Genomic DNA, 22,272 nt, shown 5'->3' with positions numbered 1-22,272 from the left:
TGAGCTCAGCCTTCTAGATGACACATGTCCTTGTAGTTTAGTCTCTTTTAAGTTATGTTTTTCTGGTATAGGCCAGTAACGGATCCTGACTGACACACGTCTCTTTGGTAACAGAGGTGAGATTCATCCGGATGGCAACCAGAGCAGTGCTGAAAAATTGGGAATATCCCAGATGGAAGGCTGGGGGCAGGAGGAGAACTGGAGCACAGTCTTTAATTTCCCCCTGTGCTATGAAGAAAACTAGAGCAGGGTACAGAGGCAGATGGGGGTGCTGTTTTGTGGAGGATGATGAGGGAAGGAGAAGTCCCATAAGGTGACCATGACTGAGCCAGCCAAGAGCAGTGCAGAAGTCTTAAGACGGGGGAAGTGCCCAGTGCAGGTGAGCAAAAGCGTCACAAAAATGTCAGTCCCCAGCCTTTTTATTTTTTCCCTCCCAAGCTCACCCTCAACAAAGTAGATAACCGAACACGCTTACCAGGCCGACTTTGGGCCAGGTCTGGTGGTTAGAGTTCTGCCTTCTGTAAACTCACTTTTTCTATATGCCATTCCTCCCACCGTTTCCTTAAAAAAAGAAAAAAAAAAGTTTACTTTTGAAAAGTTCCTACGTTGTGTTCAGTGACTTGAGAGGCTCTGAAGGGATGGCCGCCGTGGGTCCAAAGTCCCAGGGCGGCCGGTCGACCTCGAACCACGGAGCCGAGTGAAGGCCATCCGTGTTAAATCTCTCCTGCGTTCAAGACAAGACGGGTTTACTCTGTGTCCCCCTTTTGCCCCCATATTCTGAATGCTCGTTTGAACCTGATTTTCCATAGAAAAATGTGGGGGTGAGAGAGCAGATCTGGGTTCCATTAACAGCCCCCCCCCCCCCCCCCCCTCGGGCCCCGCACGCTTCTGGGGTGTTTCGGGCTTTGTGGCCGAGTGACCACTAGGGGGCGATACAGCCTCACGTGCTGAGCCTTATGCCCCAGCCGGTTGGCTCTGCCCAGAGGACAGAGGCAGGACTCGCTCGCTGTCCCTGTCTGGTTTTTCCCAGCTTGGGAAGTCTACCTTCAAATGCACAGCCCACACAGAAGAAAGCTGACGTCCCTGAGCGGACGGTTGGACCTCACACCTGACCAGCCCCCACCAGGCCTTTTAAGGGGGGTTGAAGGTGGGGGGGATCATTTCACTTTGACTACATTTGCTCAGTTGGTATTTAATGAGAACCTGCTATGTGCCAGGCACCCGGGATACAGCCAGCAGGAAGTGAGCTCCTGCCCTTGTGGGGATTACGTTCTAGGGAGGAGAGAAAAGGAGACGTATGGATAGGGGTTGGAGGCTGCTGTTCCGTGTTGGGCCATGGGAAACGGAGGCATCGAGCAACGGTGGGATAGAACCGGGGAGCCGACCAGCCGGACGGGCGTGTGGGCAGGTGTACCCGCAGAGGGAGGAATGGCGCAGGGGTCCTGAGCGGGGGCACCTGCCGAGCCTTGTGCTGGTGTGGCTAGAACTGAGCGAGGAGGGAGATGCTGGTGAGGTCCGCGAGGCGGGGCAGGGGCCTTGCAGGCCAGGGCAGGACTCCAGGTTTTCGCTGAGCGATCGTCAGCACGTGTTGTTCAGCAAATGTCCTGCTCTCTGGAGGCATTAGCCGGCTACTGGGCAGGGAGGGTCGGGGGGGACCAGCTGGGAGCCGCTGGAGTAGACCTGGAGATCTGTCTTGGTGGCCTCCCGCCTCCTTTGAGACGTCCTCAAACCCTGCCATCTCCAGAAAGCTGTACCTTAAGATCAGGCTTGCCGTGAGCAGTCCCCCAGAACTCAGAAATACAACTGTTATTTTAAGTATCTGCGCGCTCCGTGTTCCCCTCCGATCTGCTTCGGGTACCTTCTGTCTTCCGGAAGATCGTGTGTTTCGTGTTCCACTCGCTTGCCTCTTACTTTCCCCCACGCTCTTCCAGGTCCACGCGCTTAAGGCAGAGCCTTAAGCAACACAGTGCCCCCCCCCCCCCCCCCCGAGGCCTCTGACTGTGGTCCTCCCTGAGGAGAGCACAGGGGTCTGGGCGGAGGGCGCAGCTGGGTAAGCAGATGTATCTAGAGGAAGGATGAAAAGCTGCCGTAACCTGCAGGAAAAGGGCTGGTCCCCATCACACTGTAAAGGGGAAAGTCATTTGGGGTCCCCCGGGGCTCCCTTTTCTGTCTTCTTCCCCTTGGGGGCTCCTGGCTCCGAGAGCGACAATGCCTTACCCTCTCCCCCGCCACCCCAGACCAAGACCAGCTTGCAGGGACAGGTCTGACACAGGCATTCAAACCAGCATGTACATGACAGAAGTGAAAGTTTCCGTATTTCGGGCGCGGTTGGCACATTTAGTGTATAACTGAGGAGGAGTTCCTGCCAGACGTTTCGGAAGCAGTTGTCTCTTCAGAACGCCACAGTCGTGCAGTCATGGCTCTCGGGGTCTCAGACAGGGTGGCATTTTGGCAGCTGGCCCCCCACTGAGCAAGAAATGGTATCTCGTTGTCATACGTGGGCACTAGTCTACACTGAGTGATGGCTATGGAGGGAAGTCAGCGCCGCCCCCCCCCCCCCCCCCCCGGGCCCTGGAATGTTATCTTTGTCCTACCAGAAAGACACATTGAAAATCGCTGACCTGGGCAGCCACCTACTCTCATTACGCTGACGGCGACTCAAGGTCACGACCGTGGCATCTGGAGGACGGGCAAAGAGGAAAAGGTGGAGGGCAGATCCCGGGACCCAGGGAGTGTGCGTCGGCCCAGTGGGAGGAACTTACCGCACGGGGCGTGAAGGCGAGGCCAGAAGCTTCATCCCAGGCTGCATGGGTTGGGATGTCTTTGACGGTGACCCCCAGCAAGAGACACGTCGTATGCGGTAATCCAGAACATGCTTGTTTTTCTCCAGCGTCGACCCTGGCCTCTGCCCTCTATTTCCAATTCGATGCCCGTTTGTTCTAAAAGCGTGCTTTCTCTGACCCACACGACTGGTTTCATGGGGGGGGGGGGGGGCGTTTGAGAAGATACCACCCTCGCTGGTCATGAAGCGCAGGACGGCTGTGGAACCTTGCAAAGTGGGTCTGGCTGGGAACTTCCAGGGGCTTTGCCAGAGACGAGCCGTGGTAGACGTTCGAACTCTCCAGGACCGGCTCACCGCTGCAACCGAGGTCACGTGGACTTTGAACACCCCAAATAAAGTTAACTTTCGGTGGGTCGTTAAGCCGAAATACCAAAATCCCGCCACGGGTGACTGTCCTCCCGGAATAGGTGACGTCTCAGTTCCGACAACCCGGCTCCTTGTCTGTGGATCCGAATCAAAGGGTGCCCTGCCAGCCATTTGCAATTCGCATGAGCTTTCCAGAGGAGTTTATTTAACTTGGAAAACTCCTGGTCCTTTCACACCATGTCTATCTTGGATCACAGACAGCTTCTCCTTTCTCTGCCGGCAACTTGAGTTGATTTTTCAAATAAAAGTTTGTTTTCCCGTAAAATGCCAGAGGTTTTGTACTGTGTGCGAAGGAATGAACTTTAGAGCCTCGAGTCTCTGATTCACATGCCAAGGGCTTCCCGGTGCCGAGAACCCCCTGCCTCGCCTTACCCTCAGAGCCGGCCAACGCCAGGCGGCCCGCCAGCCTGTGAGCGTGCCCGCGCGCACAGGGGTCCGAGAGAGTGACTTTCGTCCCCCAGCACTTGCGTCTGGAACTCGAGGCTGGCTTCTGTGCAGAACGTCTGTACCGACCGTTCTCGGTCTTCCGTTCTCTTGAGGAATCTGGTCTCGTTACAGGTCAGTCGGCTACCTGTGCAACCGAACTATCCGTGTATTTAAAACAGCCAGAACTTAATGGCTGTGTGGTTATAAAGGTGAGGGAGAAGGTTGCTGAGAAGCTCAGCGGGACTCAGGGAGGCAAACCAGAGATGAGCACGAAGCCTGTGCCTTTCCTGGGTCGGAGAGGTGGACGTTGGAGGGCAGCCCCGGGGCAGGGTGGGGGCTGGAACCGGGAGCCGCGGTTGGCGGTTGGTCTGCCTGGATGGATGGGGAGCGGCCACGGTCAGAGATGCCACCCAGGGCCAGAAGCCAGCTGAGAAAGAAGCCTGGGCATCACGGCTGCAGGGACAGGTCCCTGTGTGCCCAGCAGAGCAGGGGACCCGCTAGGAGCGCGAGTGAGAACCCACAGCAAGGTGCCAGCCCCTGAGTGGACGCCACCGTGCGACGGTGAGCCCTGGGTGCTGTGCTCTGCCCCTGGGTGTGGCTGATGCATCCAGGCATATCCCTTCCCGCCCCCCCCCCCCCAGCCCTGTGGTGACAGGAAGCCGAGAGGGTCTTAGGGAAACTTCAGTGTCCCCTCCATTGACAGGAGTCAGCTCTAGGATGTCCTTGATATGTGGTCCCACCACTGCTTCCCCGTGTGCAGATTCCCGTGTTTGCCGATCGCTCCCTGGGCATCATTTGCGTGCCCGGTTTTGCACCTCGCTCTCAGGGGACGTCCCAGGACCTGTGCAGCTGGTGCCCATACCTCAGCGGCAAGAGGCCTGGGGAGGGGGGGCGGCCAGGAGGGGAACTTGGCCCTCCAACGTGCCTCGAGGGGCCCTGAGGCTCTCCCTTCCCAGCCACGCTCCGGAGCAGGCAGACGCTGGCCGCTCCCCCACCCCGACCCCCAATCACCTTATTCGCTCGCCCCCAAATTCCAGCTGCCCCTCTCGCCCCCGCCTCTGGCCTCCGGGACCTGGTTTTCTTTCCTCCCACACGCGCTCTTCTCACACCCGCCAGCTCGTCCTTTGCACGCTTCATCTGCGTGGCCCTTCCTTCCCGTGGTAGGCACAGGGACGTGACCGGAGCCTGAGTGGCACACTCAGGGTCGTGGGCACACGGTTAGGCGGGGCCGGCGTCGGGTGGAGGCGTGTGCAAGGCCACGTGGCAAATATTTTAGGCTTTGTGGGCCACCCCACGCCTCTTGTAGACATGAAGCCAAAGACAAAATGTAAACCGCGTTCCAATAAATCTTTATTTATAAAAGCAGGCGGCCCGCAGGAACCGACTGAGCCCCCCCCCCCCCAGGGGGCCCGGCCCCCCCCCCTCTCCCTCCCGCAAATCCGGGCTCGCCGCGTCATCCACACCCTGGCCCTTGGCTGGCTCTGAGCTCATCTCATGGCCAGCCCACCTGGCCTCCGCCACCGTGGGTCCCAGTGATGGACAGACACCGTGCCGTACCTCCCGGTTTCCCCTTCAGAAGTGAGGGGGCTCGGTCCCCACGCTGCTGGCTGCGACAACGACGGAGAGCCCTCCCCTCCCCACAGCGTCGCCCCCCTTCCGAAGCAGGACTGCACCTGACAGCTGGGCAGGGCGTGGCTGTGGAGGGCTGGCCCCCTCGCCCCCCTCAGGGCAGCTCTGAGGGGTCGCCCCAGCTCCCGAACTCTCTGTAGGGGCCTCACCGGGTCTGCGTGGCCTCTCAGTGTCACGTGAGGCTCAAGCCTGCCTCCTTGCTTTCCTCGTGGCGGGTGTTGATCCCCAAATACGAGTCCTGCATGCCAGTTCCCGTCTCGGGTCTGTTTTACGCTGCGCCTGGCTAAATAAGGCTTTCCCTGGCTTGGCTGTGCTCCTGCGCCCCGCATCCCATCCTCAGTCCGCCCTCCCCCCTCCCCACCCAGCCGCCCTGGCTCAGCCAAAGCCTGGGCAGGGCTCACCAGCCACTGCTGGAGCTTTCTGGATCGGGGCAGCTGGTGAGACTGAATCCTGGGGCCGAGCCGACTTCAGAAAAACGTGACTCATCTTGCCTACCCACAAAGAAAGGAAAAGTATGCGTGGCATCCAAGTTTCCTGAAAAGTTCAGCCAACACATTGCAGAGCTATGTGGCCTGGCACCTAACGTGGGTCCCCTGGGAGAGCGCCCTCTGCTGGCGATCATGCAGGTGTCCCTGAAAGGTGCCAGTGAGGGCGCCAGCCTGGGCTGGGCTGCCGGGTTATTATTGTAAGGGGAGGTTGCTGTTCTTTGGGCAAAGGCAAGGGCAGGTTTCCAGAAGAGTCTCCTTTCCCTCGGAGAACCGTGATGGTGGGCCACGGTGGGGGGAGAGGCTAATGGACCCTGCGTTCTGGCCGCGCCACTTTCTTAATTCCTCGGTGAAAGTAACATTTCATGTTGGCAATTTCGGACTTACAGAAAAGTTGCAAACATAGTACAGAGAATTCTCACGTACCCTTCATCCCGATTCCCCGGCGCGAACATTTTAGCACACTGGCTTGTATCCCACCGCCCGCCCCCCACCGAATATGTGAATATTTGTGGGCGTGTTTGTATGAAATCTGAACCATCGAGAATAACCTGCAGGCATAATGTCCCTTTACCCCTAAATACTTCAGTGCGTATTTCATTCAAATGAGCACATTCTCCAAAGTAGAGTTTACTTATCAAAATCGGGAAATTGACATTCATCTGGTAGTATTCGCTAAAGCGCAGGCTTTATTCACCATTCACAGATTATCTCAATAACATCTTTTGGAGGAGGAAACCCCCAATAAAGCATTGCATTTGATTCTCCTTTCTCTCCTCCGACCGTCTTCATCCGGAGCAACCCTCTGTCTTGTCTTTTACCATCTCAGCATTTTCCAAGACCACAAGCTGTTCATTGTGTAGACCGCTTCACGTGGGGTTGGCCTGACACGTCCTTACACCTAGATGCGGGTTCCCTGGTCGGGCAGTGTCCGCGTCTCGTGTCCTGTCCCGGCATCACAGTGGGAAGCAGGTGATGTCACTCTGACCCGTCCCTGCTGATGCTTACTAATCACTTGGTTAAGGGAAGCGTCTGCCACAGTAAGATCCCAATTAAGTTACTATTTGGGGGGCACCTGGGTGGCCAGTTAAACGTCTGACTTCGGCTCAGGTCATGATCTCATGGTTCGTGAGTTCGAGCCCTACGTCAGGCTCTCTGCTGACAGCATGGAGCCTGCTGGGGAATCTCTGTCTCCCTCTCTCTCTCTCTCTCTCTGCCCCATCCCTACTCATGCTTGCTCACTCTCTCTCAAAAATAAGTGAACATTTTTTTAAATTATTATCTTTCCCTTTGTAAGCAATAAATATTTCATGGGAAGTGATTTGGGGAGTTCTGTAAATACCTTCTTTATCACCAAACTTCCACTTGCTAGGTTTTTATTTTATTTTTAATGTTTATTTTTGAGAGAGAGAGAACGAGCAGGGGAGGGGCAGAGAAAGAGGGAGACCCAGAATCTGAAGCAGGCTCCAGGCCCTGAGCTGTCAGCACAGAGCCCGACGCGGGGCTCGAACTCACGAGCGGTGAGATCGTGACCTGAGCCGAAGTCAGCCGCTTAACGGACTGAGCCACCCGGACGCCTCTTCATTTGCTAGTTTTAGCACCGGTTGACTAGCCTTGCCTGAATTATGACCAGGGTGGTGGCCAAAAGGTGATATGGTCTGATTTTATCGCTAATTCTATGTCGATTGATTGGAATTGCACTCAGGAAGGAAATCTCCTTTTCTGTGTGTGTGTGTGTGTGTGTGTGTGTGTGTACATATATGTATGTATGTACTCACGGATTCCTGTTTCAGTCAACGATTTGGTTTGTCACGATCCTATTTGGATGTTTGAGTTGTCCCGGACTTGGCCAGCAGGAGCCCCTCAGGCAGGTCCCTGTTTCCTGTGACCGTCCCCATTGTTGTGGCAGAAACACTGCCTTACTTGCTGGTGCAGCAAAGTGTTCGAGCCTCATCGTGGCCTTTCCCTGCCCTGGCCTGGAATCAGCCGTTTCTCCAAAGGGCCCTCGTTACGTCCAGTGGCCGGTAGTATTTAGAAATAGGATCTAGGCGCTAAATGTGCTCGGGGCTATTGGAGCATCGCTGCTTTTAGGTCCTCTGAGCAGACACACTGGAGACATGCTCACATCTAGGAGAGCAGGTGGATCCAAGAAAGAAGGTACATCCACACAGCAGAGTGCTATGTGGCTGTAGAAAAAAATACACAGATGATATCGTTGAGCCAATATGGCAGCCGTCCCATACAACCGTCCCATCGTATGTATGAATAGAGAGTTCTCAAGAGACACGGAAATGGCCCTTGGACGGTAGTAAAAGCGCTTAGACATCAATACAAAGCCTTCCCCCAAATCCAGATTGTCGAGGAATTCACGAATATTTTCCTCTAGTATCCGCATGGCTTGACTCTTTTTTGTGTGGTAAAATACACACAACGTATCATTTGCCTTCTTAATCACTTTAAAGCGTACCGTTCAGAGGCATTAAGTCCGTTCACGTTGCCGTGTGACCTTCACCACCACCTAGTTTCAGAACTTTTTCATCGCCCCGCATGGAAACCTAACACCCACTACTCCCAACCTCCACCACCCCCCCCCCCCCCCAGCTCAGGCAACACCCATCTGTGTTCTGTCTCTTTGGATTTTCTTCTTCTGCTAACTCTGCGTAAGTAGAATCATGCAAAACGTAACCTTCTGTGTCTGGCCTCTTCCACGAGGCATACTGTTTTGAAGGTTCATCCACAACGTAGCAGGTATCAGAGCTTCATTCTTTTCCGTGGATGAATAATGTCCCATTGTACGGACAGACCACGTCTTGTTTGTCCATGGACGCTTTGGGTGGTTTCCGCCTTTTGGCCTCTGTGAATGACGCTGCTGTGAGCATTCACGTCCAAGTTCATGTCTGAACACCTGTTTTCAATTGTTTTGGGTAGAGACTAGGCGTGGAGTTCCCAGGTCATTTGCCATTTCCTTGTTTAACTTGGTGAGGAATAGCCAGGCAGTCTTCAACGGCGGCTGCACCGTTGTGTGTTCCCACCAGGATTGTGTGAGGCGTCCTGTTTCTCTACATCCTCTCCAGCGCTTGGAACTTTCCACTTGTGGTCATCGTCCTTGTTACTGTGGCCGTCCTCGTGGCTGTGAGGTGGTGACGGGGGCTTTGACTCGCCATTCCCTAAGGACATCGGGCATCTTCTCATGCACTTGTTGGCCATTTGTGTCTCTTCTTTGGGGCCAGGCCTACTCATTTTTTTCATTGGGTTGTCTTTTTGTCGCTGGATTGTAGAAGCTCTTTTGACATCCCGGGTGGTAGACGCTTACCAGACGCGTCCTTTGTGGATTTCTTCTCCCTCTCCGGGAGCTGCCTTTTCGCCCCTTGATCATGTCCTTTGCTGTACAAAAGCTACTACTTTTGATGACAGCAAAGTTTTGATGACCGAAAATACCTGGACACTAGACTTTTTGAAATGAAGTGGGGGCTGGGGGGGGGGGGGCGGCGGCAGAGAAGTGCCAGTGGCCACACCTCATTGATTCTGAGGAGCGACTCTCTCCCGGGAGAGGAGACGGCAGGACAGACTGATGGAGTAGGGGACTGCCTCATTGTCACCAAGTCATGACAGGCTGACTCAGGGTCTGACCATCCCCTTCAAGCCTCCAGTGAGGGGAGAGCAAAGACGGCAGATTCTCTGGATCATTTCTAAGTTTCATACTCTATCACAGACCCCCTTGCTCCACTGCCGTAGGTCTAGTTTCTTTCCAACGTTTCCGCTCGGTGGGGACATCTATAAAGACACACTGCTGTGCTACTGTTGTGACTCCTAGGCCTCTGTGAGGAGAACCTCCCACCTTCCTCCTTACCCTCTGATCCTGCGAGGACCCTCGACCAAGTCCTCTAAAGGGCAGGAAGCCACCCTCTGGAACATTGGTGAATTAGCACATTCTCCTCGTTGGGGGAGGGCTGGATAATGTTCCCAGCTAATCTCCCGCCTCTGGGCCAGCGATAAGAGATAAAAGCCAGATGGCATGCATGCCAGGAGGTGATCTTTCTTCACGCTGCTGCTCACAACGGTGTTTCTCAACACTTCTCTTTTCTTTTTTTAGCTTTTGCTGAAGCAATTTACTGAGAATGCACCTTGCTACTTTTTCCTGCTGGAGATACTGATCACCATTTACTAGATTTTCTTGTTTGTATTTCATTTTGTTTTATCCTCTTTACGTTTTAGTTTTCAGTGAAGCCCTTCAATCGCATGATTGAAGAAAAAAACCAGTTCAAAATGATAGATACTGAAAGGCAGTGATCTCCCATGCCACTCCACCCAAACCCAAATGTGACCTTTTAAAATTGTGTACATATTCAGCTATTATGTGGCTTATCAATGTCAAAGCTTGTATACTGTCTCATCGTGGTGGATGATGAATACGCACTCCTCCACATCTTCTAATTTCCCTTCTTTTTTTAATATTTATTTATTTTTGAGAGAGAGAGACAGAGTGAGAGAGGGGGAGGAGCAGAGAGAGAGGGAGAGAGGGAGAATCCAAAGCAGAGAGAGGGGAGGGAGAGAGAGAGAATCCAAAGCAGGCTCCAGGCTCTGAGCCATCAGCACAGAGCCCGATGCGGGGCTCCAACCCATGAACTATGGGATCATGACCTGAGCCGAAGTCGGACGCTCAACAGACTAAGCCACCCAATTTCCCTTTGCTTTCCTTTTTTAAATTAATCAACCTTTTCTTTTTATCATCCCCACAAAGAGGTTTCTTAGACATTTGTTTCTAATCACCCCCATGCAACTTTATTTTTTTTTTAATTTTTTTTAATGTTATTTTTGAGACAGAGAGAGACAGAGCATGAATGGGGGAGGGGCAGAGAGAGAAGGAGACACAGAATCAGAAGCAGGCTCCAGGCTTTGAGCCATCAGCCCAGAGCCTGACACGGGGCTCGAACTCACGAACCGTGAGATCGTGACCTGAGCTGAAGTCGGATACTCAACCGACTGAGCCACCCAGACGCCCCTATGCAACTTTAATAGAATGGATGTACCATATATTATTTATGTACTATGTGTATATCTGCACTTTATATATAAAAAATAGTAGTAGCTGTCCCCAAGAGCCATTATCACCCTCTTAGAATAATGCCTTAGTTAGAAAGGGAGCTGATGGGGCACCTGGGGGTCTCAGTCAGTTAGGCATCCGACTCTTGATTTTGGTTCAGGTCATGATCTCACAGTTTCATGAGATCAAGCCCCGCATCAGGCTCTGTGCTGGCAGTATGGGAGCCTGCTTGGGACTCACTCTCTCTCTCTCTCTCTCTCTCTCTCTCTCTCTCTCTCTCCGCCCCTCCCCCACTCACACTGTCTCTCTCTCAAAAATAAACTTTAAAAAATTTTCATGAAAAGAAAGGAGTTGAGGTGAGTGATGTCAGTGAGTATAGTAACACCTGACTAATTTGGGATAAGGCCAATCCGAATTAACGAACGATCTAAATTATAGAATGGCATTTTTTTTATATTTTGTCAATATCAAGAAGTGAACCAGCCACTTAAGTCAACGTTGTAGATGTTTGAAACTTAAACCACTCGAGACGCCTGGGTGGCTCAGGGGGCGCCTTGGTGGCTCAGTCGGTTAAGCGCCCAACTCTCAGTTTTGACTCAGGTTCTGGTCTCACGATTTCATGAGTTTGAGCCCTGTATCGGGCTCTGTACTGAAAGTGTGGAGCCTGCTTGGGATTCTGTCTCTCTCTCTCTCTCTCTCTCTCTCTCTCTCTCTCTGCCCCTCCCCTGCTCATGCTGTCTCTGTCTCTCTCAAAACAAGTAAACTTTTAAAAAATTTTTTAGAAATTTAGAAACTTAAACCACTGAGCACCAAAACCATGCATCTTTTTAAGTGTTAGGTACATTGTGCACTTTGCAGCGTTCTTATCCAAAAGATACGAAATACAACGTCACCGTCTGCAGATGATTTAGGGTCCTCACCAGATTGCCCCGTGATGCACGCCAGCATATCCAGCCGGCCAGCACTGAGATACAGGGACTGGGTTCTGGATCGTGAGGGCTTCTGACTGCCCTCTTCTTACCCTCCGCACCTCCTTTCTTGTTCCAGCTACCTGCTCCACGGCAGTCCGTGTTCTTCCCTGAATAGCACCCCCTGCCCTCCCATCGCAAAGTGCTGCTGAGAGCCAGCGTTCTTTGTGTGTGTGGTTAAAAAGAGTAAATTATTGGGGCGCCTGGGTGGCGCAGTCGGTTAGGCGTCCGCCTTCAGCCAGGTCACGATCTCGCGTGATCTCCCGTGATCTCGCGTGAGTTCGAGCCCCGCGTCGGGCTCTGGGCTGATGGCTCAGAGCCTGGAGCCTGTTTCCGATTCTGTGTCTCCCTCTCTCTCTGCCCCTCCCCTGTTCATGCTCTGTCTCTCTCTGTCCCAAAAATAAATAAACGTTGAAAAAAAATTAAAAAAAAAAAAAAAGTAAATTATTAGGAGCAACGTCCCTTGGTTCTTTGCTCAAGAGAAAAAGAAATGCCTGGGCTTTGAGGGTTAGGGCTGACGAGCAGGGTTTTGTCCCAATTACTTCTGACTTCTGGGTCTAGATCGGGTGCGGGGACCGCAGCCGAGCCCCTCCCAGCACATGTCCCAACACCTGCCCGGCCAGGCCGGTCCCGCGCCGTCCCCTGATGCACAGCCCAGGCAGCCAGCCCGAGGAGGTGCCCTTGCGTCACCGAGGCTTTGCTGCTGTGGTTTTCCCCATGATGTCCTTGAGGCACACGGAGTCTGAGCCAGCGCTCAGAGCCGCCTGAAGGGTGAGACGATCCTGCCCGCCTGTGAAGTGCTCCGCAGCTTCCAAGATATTTAATCGTGTCTGAGTCCCTCAAAACTTCCGTGCGGGGGGCTCGGGTTGTGTTGCGGTTTCTTTTATGGACAGAACGTGGAAGAGTAAACTAGATAGCTCAAAACCGCATGCCGATAGGTGAGCCTGCGATGCTTTAGGGGCCCTTGTTTGACCCAAGGTATCTTCAGCCTTCCTGCTCACCGTCTTGTTTTTAACATATTTCACGAAATCAATGAAAGGCAGACTTCAGCTCATGTTTCGTATTTTAATTTTTTTTAATGTTATTTTATTTTAGAGAGAGAGAGAGAGAGAGCACGAGCAGGGGAGGGGCAGAGAGAGGGAGACACAGAATCCGGAGCAGGCTCCAGGCTCCGAGCTGTCAGCACAGAGCCCGACGCGGGGCTCAAACTCACGAACCGCGAGATCAAGAGCTGAGCCGAGGTCAGACGGTCAACTGACTGAGCCCCCCAGGCGCGCCCCGCAGGTGTCGTATTTTAAACTAGTGGCTTCACCCAGATGAAGGGAGTGGAGAAGCAGCTGGGGTCACCTTCTTTGAGGAGCCCCGAGTTCTGGAAAATGGGAACCGTGTTTGGCCACCCCAGGGGCTGAAGGCCTAGGTGGCCACCCTCTGTCTCCGGCCGAACGGGGGAGCTGATGAGGTCTTGACCCTTGCCAGTTGCCAAGGGTCTTGCACGTTCCTTTATCACTTTGGCCTTTCCAAGACATAATTCACAGAAAGAACTAGATGGAAAATCCTGATGCTTGGCCTCTATAATCTTTGGAGTCTAGTTTTTAAGAGCCGTTACTCTTCAGTCCTTGAGCTCTGGGCTCACCCTGGCCCCTCTGAATCCTGCAGTTAGGAGCCGCTCTGGTCTCTGGCACCTTCACAGCCCTTGGCCTGGCAGAGAGACCCCCAGGGACTGCAAGGGCCACGAGGAGGGGTTAGGTAAGGCCCCCACTGTGGGGGGGAGGGGGCTCTGTAATTGGAAATCCAGAGGTAGGTGGGTCTCAGGGGGGATCGCTCCTGTGGGTATTCCAAGGACGGTCTGGCCCCGTGAGGACCCCCCCCCAAGGCCCCCCGATGCCCCCTGAAGACTTTAAGAACATCTAGGAATTCATACTTTTGGGTGCTGCCCTTGGGCATGCTAAAAATAATTACTGCCATTGTTTTTTCCACTTTTTCTATACTCCCCCGTATTTTTCAAGTTGGCATTCCTGTTGTCACCGGGTTTTGACGTCACTGGTGTGAGTGGAACTATTCACGCTGAGGGGGTTTGTCTTTACCCAAAAAATCAAGTTGGACTCCACTCACACCGGAGTCTCCACACTCCTGCTCGTGGGGGCGGGGGTGAGGGGTGGCAGGCAGGAGGCACAGGGGCCTGAGTCACGGTGGGGCTGTCGCTCTCCAGGGCCTCCGCCTCATCGACAGCTCCGGGAGGGGACACGGAAGGCCCCGGTGAGGCGACATGGCAGCCTCACTCAGAGTCAAGTGCCACAGTGACCTTTAGAACTTTCCGTGAAACACGACCCAGTATTTTGCAACCAGCAGGAGGGTGTTAGCAAATAAGTGCTGCCGCTCCCGCTCGGCTCCAGGGGGGGACCCGCTGCCCTCTTACATAATGGGATTTTGTTTGGCTCACGGCCCTTCAAGGGATCTGGGTGCTTTTCAGGTACTGTCACATGATCCTCGAAGGGTTCGGAGTCAATTTCCCATTGAAGTGTCCTTATTTACTCTTCCCACATCCGACCCGAGAGAAGAGGCGACCCGAGGACCTCAGTGCCCCTGAACGGGAGGCCCGGCGACCCCGCGTCTAGCCCCCCAGCCCCACCCCTGACCCTCTGGCGGGATCCCGGACACGTCATTTTCTCGGAGTCTCCATTTCTTTTTATATCTTAAATCGGATCGTGCGGGCTGGCCTCCTACCTCCCAGCGTGGTGGGGAAGTCCTGAGCACGGTGCTTTGGGAACGGTCTACACGCTCTGTTCCGATGAAAGGCGCCCTTAACGGGTGGGGCTCCTGGTGGCAGCCGGGCCCGTCCCCTGGCTGCTTCTGTCTGCACGGGGAGCTCATCCGGCGAGAGGGCGCGCTCGAGGGGTGCCATCTGGGCTGTGGGAACCCGTCCAAAAGGCATGAAGTGCCTTTAGTGAGGGCGGTCTTCAGACGCTCTCTCATCCGGGCCCCTTGTGGCCATTTCGGGGAATTGTTCGCAGCTGCACAGGACCCAGTACCCAAGTGGCTTCGGTGACAAGGGTTTTGGCCTTTAAAAAACTGTATTTTAATGTAATTGGAAATCCAGAGGTAGGTGGGCCTCGGGGACGGGGGGGGGGGAGGGCGGATCACTCCTGTGGGTATTCCAAGGACTGCCCGGCCCTGTGAGGACCCCCTCAGGGCCCCCTGCTGCCGCACCCCTATGTGTACAGGGTGGGGGGGTGACGAGCAGAGGTCAGCATCAACCATGGTGTCCGCTGCAGAGAGAGCACAAGTCCTGCTTGGGGCCACCGCCGGCAGACTGGAATGGGACCAAGTCATTGGGACGACAGGTGCCTCACGTCTTGGCACCTGCCCCCAGGCCGAGGGAACAAGGCCTCCCGGCTCACCAGCTGAGAGCTTCCAACGACTGAACTGGCTTATTACCTGCGTTGTGGGGACAAGAGGGTCACCGGAGGGGTCTTACACGTCGGAACTCTGTGAACGTGGTAACGCTCCCCGCATGGAGCGACAGCCGGCCCGGCACAGGGAAGGAGCGAGAGCTTCTGTTTGCTGGTCTCCTGGAGCAGTGGCGAGAGAGCACAGTCCTGCTGGCCTGTCTGTGGCCCCCGCGATGTCCCCTCTCCACCTCCCCTGCCTCCCCCAGGGCCTCTTGTCACCTCCGCACTCGGGCTTCTGAGTGGTGTGCAATATTCAGAGACCAGCCCGCCCAGTAAAATGCACACATCGGGGTAAAGAGACCCAGTCCCCGTGGTCATGCGGTGGCCCTCAGCCCTACCCTGAGGATGCGGCCGCACGGCGAGTGCAGAGCTTTGGCTGACGGAGGGCAGGGAGCCATCAGCACAGCCCCCCTTGCCTTCAAGGGCATCGGTCGATGCCCCCCAGGTCAGGATATGCCACCCCCGGGGTGACCGAGGGCACAGGGCACAATGGGCTTCTGTTCCCGGGCCCACCTCCCTGCCCACGCGCCAGCCTGAAGAACTCATCCGCTCGGTACGATTCTGTTTCCCCCATCGGGTAAGATTCCCACGACCAGAGGCTTTCCGTACAGCTTCGGAGGGAAGAAACACACAGACACACAAAATAACAAAGCAGGCTCACGGTGTGCCCCATCTCCAGGAAGCACCCTTCAGCACCTTTTTATTTTTCTGACTGTCAGGTGTAGGTTTGTCGCCGAAAACCTAGAAGGACAGCAACAACAGAAATAAACGACACAATTGGCAAGACCCGTACTTCCACCAGACCTCCCAGAACTTGCTCAGTGGTGATCCCGAGGCCTTGTTTGGCCAAGTGCGAAAACCCCTCTGCCCCAGTTGCCTGGTCCTATGCCAGGCTTCCGGGTGTAGCCCCAGCAAGATTTGTAAAGTACCATCTAGAAAGACGCAGGTCCTTTAAACATATATTTTAAAACACAGTACCAGGGGCGCCCGTGTGGCTCAGTCTGTTGAGCGTCCGACTTCAGCTCATGATCTCACACTTCGTGGGTTTGAGCCCCGCGTCCGGCTCTGAGCTGACAGCTTGGAGCCTGGAGCCTGCTTGGGATTCTGCGTCTCCCTCTCCCTCTGCCCCTCCCCCATATGTGCGTGTGCGCGCGCTCTCTCTCTCTCTCTCTCTCTGTCAAAAATAAACATTAAAAAATTAAAAAAACTAAAAATAATTAAAAAAATGCAGTTTCATCTTGGAAGCCATTAGTTCCTTTTTTTTTTTTTCCAGTCCTTCCCTTACAAAAAAATCCCATCTGGAAAGGTTTCCATTGGAACGTCTTCCCACTACCTGAATCACTCTGGCATAAAGGGGTTTTACCCTGGTTTGTTTGAGACCGTCAGCTGATGGAAATGGTGAGGAAGGCAGCATTTTTAGTGCTCCCGTGAATGGGCGTCTCTCCCAGCCCCGGCCAGCATGCCGTAGGAAGGGTCCTTGGTCCCTTAACCAGCAGCGTGCACGCGTCCCCTCTCCCAGAGCACCGGCATCTACCTCTATTTGTGGAATAAACAGCGCTGTCCCCAGTTTAAGGAATTTCAGGCGCCTATGAGTTGAACAGGAAGACCCCAGTGGTGAGTGAGCCAATTGTTACACTTCCAGAAATTCTGCAAGTCGGTCCATGCCGCACTGGTGCCTGGAAACGGGCCACTGTTGGGGCATTTGCACCGCAGAACGTGCAGATCACAAACCAGTCGTCCCCCTGCCCCCCAGACTTGTGCCTGCTCATCATTTCCCAGGACACCACTGCTTCTTTCGGAAATCCGATGTCACCAGCAGCCTTTTCCTCTGCCCCTGGGTGAAACTGACCCTGGGAAGAACATCTTGAGTGAGGTCCAAAGTGCGTGTTGGTGTAGGTAGGGTCTCTTTGGGGATTTGTGTCCATGTCAAGGCCGTCATGCTTGAAGTCACCTAGGGTTTCTGAAAGCTGCATTCAAACCTGCTCCCCAGCTCCTTCCATCCCAAGCTTTCCAGGACCCATCCCCCAGGACAGGGAGCTATGCTGGGCCAAACCCGTTTTTGCTGAATCAGACCAACTCCACCATTTCTTTCCAGAATATTCTGTCACCGTCTCATTAGCAGAACAGTAGCCCTGAATGATCTGGGTAATGCTTTTTTCTTCTTTCTTCTTTGCCACATCCTTTAAGCCCCTCTACAAGGCATCAGACGTTCCCGCTGAGTGAGTTCGGGCAGTGTGGAGCCCAGAGCTGAGCACAGCAGCGAGCCTCAGCCTTGCAGCGCAGAGAAAGCAACAGGGCTCCCCGGTTCTCTGCTCAGCAACCTGCATGCATCTGTGGGAGAGGCGAGCAGGTCCGCGTTGTGTTTCCAAAGCATGGCACGCTCATGGGACAAGCCAGGTGTCCCAGACTCAGGCTGGTCCGTGTCACAGGCTGGACGGTGATGGGAATCGAGACTTTCAAACGTGACCCTTCTCTCTTTCTCCTGTAAGTTCTCCGGCCTAACGATCAAAAAGTGCAAGGGAGAAGAGAGAAATTTCCAAATCACTCCAGTCCGCTGTGGTCCTGTGTGGCCCGTAAGATTCAGCCTAGGGCACTGCCCAGACCCTTGTCTCACTGGTGGTGAATTTTCTTGTGCACGTGTATGACAAAGTTCGGGACAGGGCAAAGACGTAAATCTCGGAATCAGGTAATGTGGGTCTTCCCAGCTTGTTAGTTGTGTGATCCGGGTCAAGACACCTCTCTGACTCGGTTGTTCGTCTTTAAATAAAAGGGTATTGGAGCACCCGGGTGGCTCAGTTGGTTAAGCGTCCAACTTGGGCTCAGGTCATGATCTCGCGGTTCGTGGATTCACGGGCTCTGTGCTGACAGCTCAGAGCCAAGGAGCATAGTTGGTCAAAAGGAAAATGAAAAGTTTTTGTCTAAGCCAGTACACCATTCTTGTGCCATACGATAAAGAACGTAGCAAGCGATCACATTTCAGAGTTTAGCGACTGCAAGTGAGCGAGTGCAAATTCGTGTGGAACATAAACAGTGACTGTGGCATGCCCGATGGTCCTGTGCCTCGTTTATGTGGCCACTCACTCATCGAGTGGTGATTAAACCTCTACCAAATGTACAGGACAGTTGCTGATGGAGGGGATTAGTGCTATGAATAATTCAAAGACATTCTTGTCCTCTAAGAACTATATTTTAATCAGTAAAATAATATACCCTGTTTGCCGAGCACCTACCCCATGGCGGTTGGAGTGCTGGCTACCTCAATTATTATTTTCTTTTGTCCTTCCCACAGTCCTGTGGGGCAGGCGTTATTAATACCATTTTATTTAAAAAATTTTTAAACGTTTATTTATTTTTGAGAGAGAGAGAGAGAGTGCAAGCGGGGGAGGGGCAGAGAGAGAGGGAGGCAGAGAATCCGAAGCAGGCTCCAGGCTCTGAGTTGCCAACACAGAGCCCGATGGGGGGGCTCGAACCCACGAACCGTGAGATCATGACCTGAGCCGACATCAGAGGCTTAACCGACTGAGCCACCCAGGCACCCCAATTTATTTTTTCTTTTCAAGTAATCTACACACCCAGCGTGGGGCTCGACCTCACGACCCTGAGATCAAGAGTTGCACGCTCCACCGACTGAGCCAGCCAGGCACCCCTGCTCCGTTTTTTTTTTTATTATTATTATTTTTCAATCAGGAGAACATTTCGACTTCTGTGAGGAGCTGAATTGGTAAGATTAAAAAAAAAAAAAGGAAATCTCAGTGGGAAAAACCTACCTACTCAGTCTTTTTCAGAGTTTAATCACAGTGAGTGTGCGCTGCCATATTTAGCAACAGAGATGATCCTCTCGTGCCTTGGGGGACCCAACTGGAGGGGGGGGGTCTCGCGCCTTGTTTGGGGAGGCTGTGCTGGCCTGGCCTGGCCTCTCTCCTTTCCTCCAGACCCTCCAGCCCTCCAGGCCAACTCAAGCTCTCCCTTCCAAGCGGGGCCATGCATATTGCCCCTCTGGCTATTTGCGTTGATGGCACTCATTGTCCGTGCTGGCCACTCGCTGTTGAACGCATCCAGCTTTTTGTTTTTGTTTTTGTTTTTGTTTTTATGCAGTCATTATTGCTTTATGGTTTATCATTGTCGTTTGCAAATTCCTTGAAGGCAAAACTATTTTGCTTGTTCATTCATGCATCCTTGCCACAAATATCTGATCACTGTTTCTATCCATCAGTCCCGGGAGGAAAGAAAAGGCACACTGAACACACATTAGAAGTGTAGACTTCTAGAAGTAGATGAAACCCTAATGGGATCGAGTCTTGTCGCGATTCACAGAGGGGGAAACTGAGGCCCAGAAATTGGAAGTAACGTCTCAAGATCGTGAAGCTGGTTAGTAACACATACTGTCACTTCCCTTTAATCTAGTGTAGATATCAGCAAAAAAAAAAAAAAATTTTTTTTTTAATTTAAAAATTATTTTTCAGAATACCTGGGTGGCTCAGGCAGTTAAGCATCCAACTCTTGGTTTCAGCTCAGGTCGCGATCTCACTGTTCGTGGGTTCGAGCCCCGTGTCGGGCTCTACGCTGACAGCGTGGAGTCTGCTTGGGGTTCTGTCTCTCCCTCCCTCTCTGCCCCTCCCTCCCTCTCCCCTCTCTCCAGAGAAATAAATAAACATTTTTATAAAGATAAAAATTACTTTTCTGTCTTAGCTTTTTACAGCGGTTTTTAGTCACACAACACATAGAAAGGTTTTTGATCGGGGTTTGCCTTAGGAGTTAAGGAGATTAGAATTCTAGCCCTGCTTCTGCCGTTAGCTACAGGACCTTGGACCTTCCTGAGCCTCAACTTCCCCGTCTGTGATGGAAGGGGACGGACTAGATTCTGTCTAAAAGCTCTGTCGTGCCACTATTCTTGAGAAGCCCGGGCCTCAAGTTGTGCATTTGCTGAAGAACCTTCCCTTGAATTCCGGAGCCCCCCCTCCCCCCGGCCCCATCGCCCCACCTCACAGGTGGTCTTGTATCTTTCATCGAGCTGAACTAGATTCAGCTGATTCCCAGCCCAGGGACTTGTGGCTTCTCCACCGAGCGGCAGCCGGAGCCTCCTGACCCCGTGGAGCCCTGGAACACATGAATCAAAATAGTTGTGTGATGTCATGTCATAATGGGAATGTGCGCTGGCCAAGAATTGTCTGTACAGGGCGGTTTCCTTTTACAGTCTTTTTAAAGAGACATCTGCGGATCTGCACATGACGGGAGAGCCTGGGCTCCGTTTGCCTGTTTAGTCTTCCCTCCTTCTCTGATTTTAAGGAGCAAAAAGTCCCGGAGTGTCTGAGCGCACAGCTGACCTCAACTACATAAACAAACCCGCGGCAGCGTCTTGCCTACTTAAGGACAGGGGCTGCTCCACCGCTGCGGCCGGAGGTGTGGCGGGGAGGACGGCTGAGCTCTCTCTCCGAGCCTCCGAGGAAGGACTGCAGTGGGCTTGCCCTGCGTGTCCCGTGGCCGCCGGCCCCGAGAGCGACCCGTGCCGTGCTGGGGTGAGGGCCCCGGGCTGTCGCTTGAGCACAAGCCGCGTCTCTAAGCTCTCGGTGGCTGAGCTGCTGGGTGGCCCACACCTGCCAGCCGATGCTGCAGCTCTCCCGGCCCCCTGCCATCTGGTGCTGACACGGGTTCTGCGGGCCTTGGTATGGTCACCTGCTGCTGCTCCTGTGGCCACCGCTACCCATGAAACGCTTCGGCAGTCTCAGGGGGAACAAGAAACACAAGGACCCAAACCGGAGCACGGAGAGGCGCCAGTCGGAGCCCCACGGCCTTTTCGGTAGGACGCTGCCCTTTGCCTGGTTTTCTGCCAGTCTGTGCTGTAGGCGGGGAAACCCCACGGCATGGTGCGTGCGTGTGTGTGCGCGCGCGCGCGCACGCACGCACACCCGCGCACGCACACCCTCCTGAGCGGTAGCTGTGTGCAGGTGTAATTGCCAGGCAGTAGTTAGAGGACTAGGTTGGCAGGTGTCTCTGTATTGATGGGAGTGCTTACCATGAACTGCCCGACGTTCCTCTGAGACCCCTTCCTGTGTCTCACCCCACCTGGCCCAATGAGGTTGGTGATCGATTGGATTGTCATTCATTTAGGCAAAATCCGCAGCTTGGGAGAAAGAAAGAATGGACTGGAACTGTTATTTTCGGCTATTAAGGATGAAATGTGTGTGTGCAGAGAAAACTCGTGTTGGGGGTCAACGGGATGGACCCTTCGCCCTATGGCTGAGCAATCGGATCAGGGGTTCATGTAGGAGGGGAAGGCACCTGCCTGATTCGTGTCCCCGGGGGGAGGGGTTTGCTTTGCGATCTCCCTGGCGTCTGGAACCTTCCACGGCTCCCCCACACACGGGGTTGGGACCAGTGTGACTGACTGGGTCATGAGGGGCAGCGTCTGTGATTCAGTACCTCCAGTGACCTGTGGATTTGGGGTCAGTTTTCCCTCCGGCTGGGTGGCGTGACAGGAATTCCAGAGCATTCTGAGCTCCCTGGAGGTGTGGCTAAGACCTGCCCATTCAAAATTCGATGGGACACTTCTTCATTTTAAGTTCCCGGTGGCCACGGCCTGTCTGACGCAGGGTGATCCTGAGTACCCCGCTGTGGGAGGGACCGAAAGGGCCCCGCGCACATCCCGGGGGTAGTGAAGATGCCAATCCAATTGTACCAACTACTTCCAGAAAGCCTCTGGGGGGCCCAGTGCGAGGCTGGTGACCCTGGGGCGTGCGGGCAGAGGAAACAGCAGCTCTGGAACCAGGGAGTTTTTGACCTTGTGGAGGAACGTAGGAATAGTGTCTGATCGGATGCTACGGTGGAGTTGGGTACGAACACGCCCGCCCTTGCCCCGGGGGGCGAATGGCAGATGTCTTTGGACTTGATTCATAGACTGTGGTTTACAAAGAAGACTCTTGCTTTAAATAATAAAGTAATAAACACTCATTTACCTTAGAATTAAATCTGAACCCAATGTTTAACTAAAAGTCTCGTTTTGCTAACGCGGAAGCGCAGGGCCATTATTACAAGCCTGTTACTTGCCAGACCGTGGTTTCCCCTC

The 22,272-nt window shown here is 53.7% G+C and overlaps 1 protein-coding gene across 4 annotated transcripts in view; it reads left to right on the top strand.

Annotated features, from left to right (window-relative positions):
* The window catches only part of PRKAG2 (protein kinase AMP-activated non-catalytic subunit gamma 2), a 262,603-nt gene that overhangs the window by 89,891 nt on the left and 150,440 nt on the right, over positions 1 to 22,272 (top strand). The window contains exon 1 of one of the 4 annotated variants that reach the window (XM_040464570.1): positions 20,678 to 21,006. The exons of the other annotated variants lie outside the window; for them this stretch is intronic. Within the exon in view, the coding sequence (XP_040320504.1) occupies positions 20,913 to 21,006 (94 nt within the window). The 5' untranslated portion in view covers positions 20,678 to 20,912. Of the gene's footprint in view, positions 1 to 20,677; positions 21,007 to 22,272 lie in introns of those variants that run through there. 4 annotated transcript variants of the gene reach the window in all.

The sequence above is a fragment of the Herpailurus yagouaroundi genome, unplaced genomic scaffold (genome assembly GCF_014898765.1).
Source record: "Herpailurus yagouaroundi ecotype Mexico unplaced genomic scaffold, PumYag 483, whole genome shotgun sequence".
Taxonomy (NCBI): Eukaryota; Metazoa; Chordata; class Mammalia; order Carnivora; family Felidae; genus Herpailurus; species Herpailurus yagouaroundi.
The sequence above is the reverse complement of the archived record's forward strand: the minus strand, read 5'-3'. Positions and strand labels throughout refer to the sequence as shown.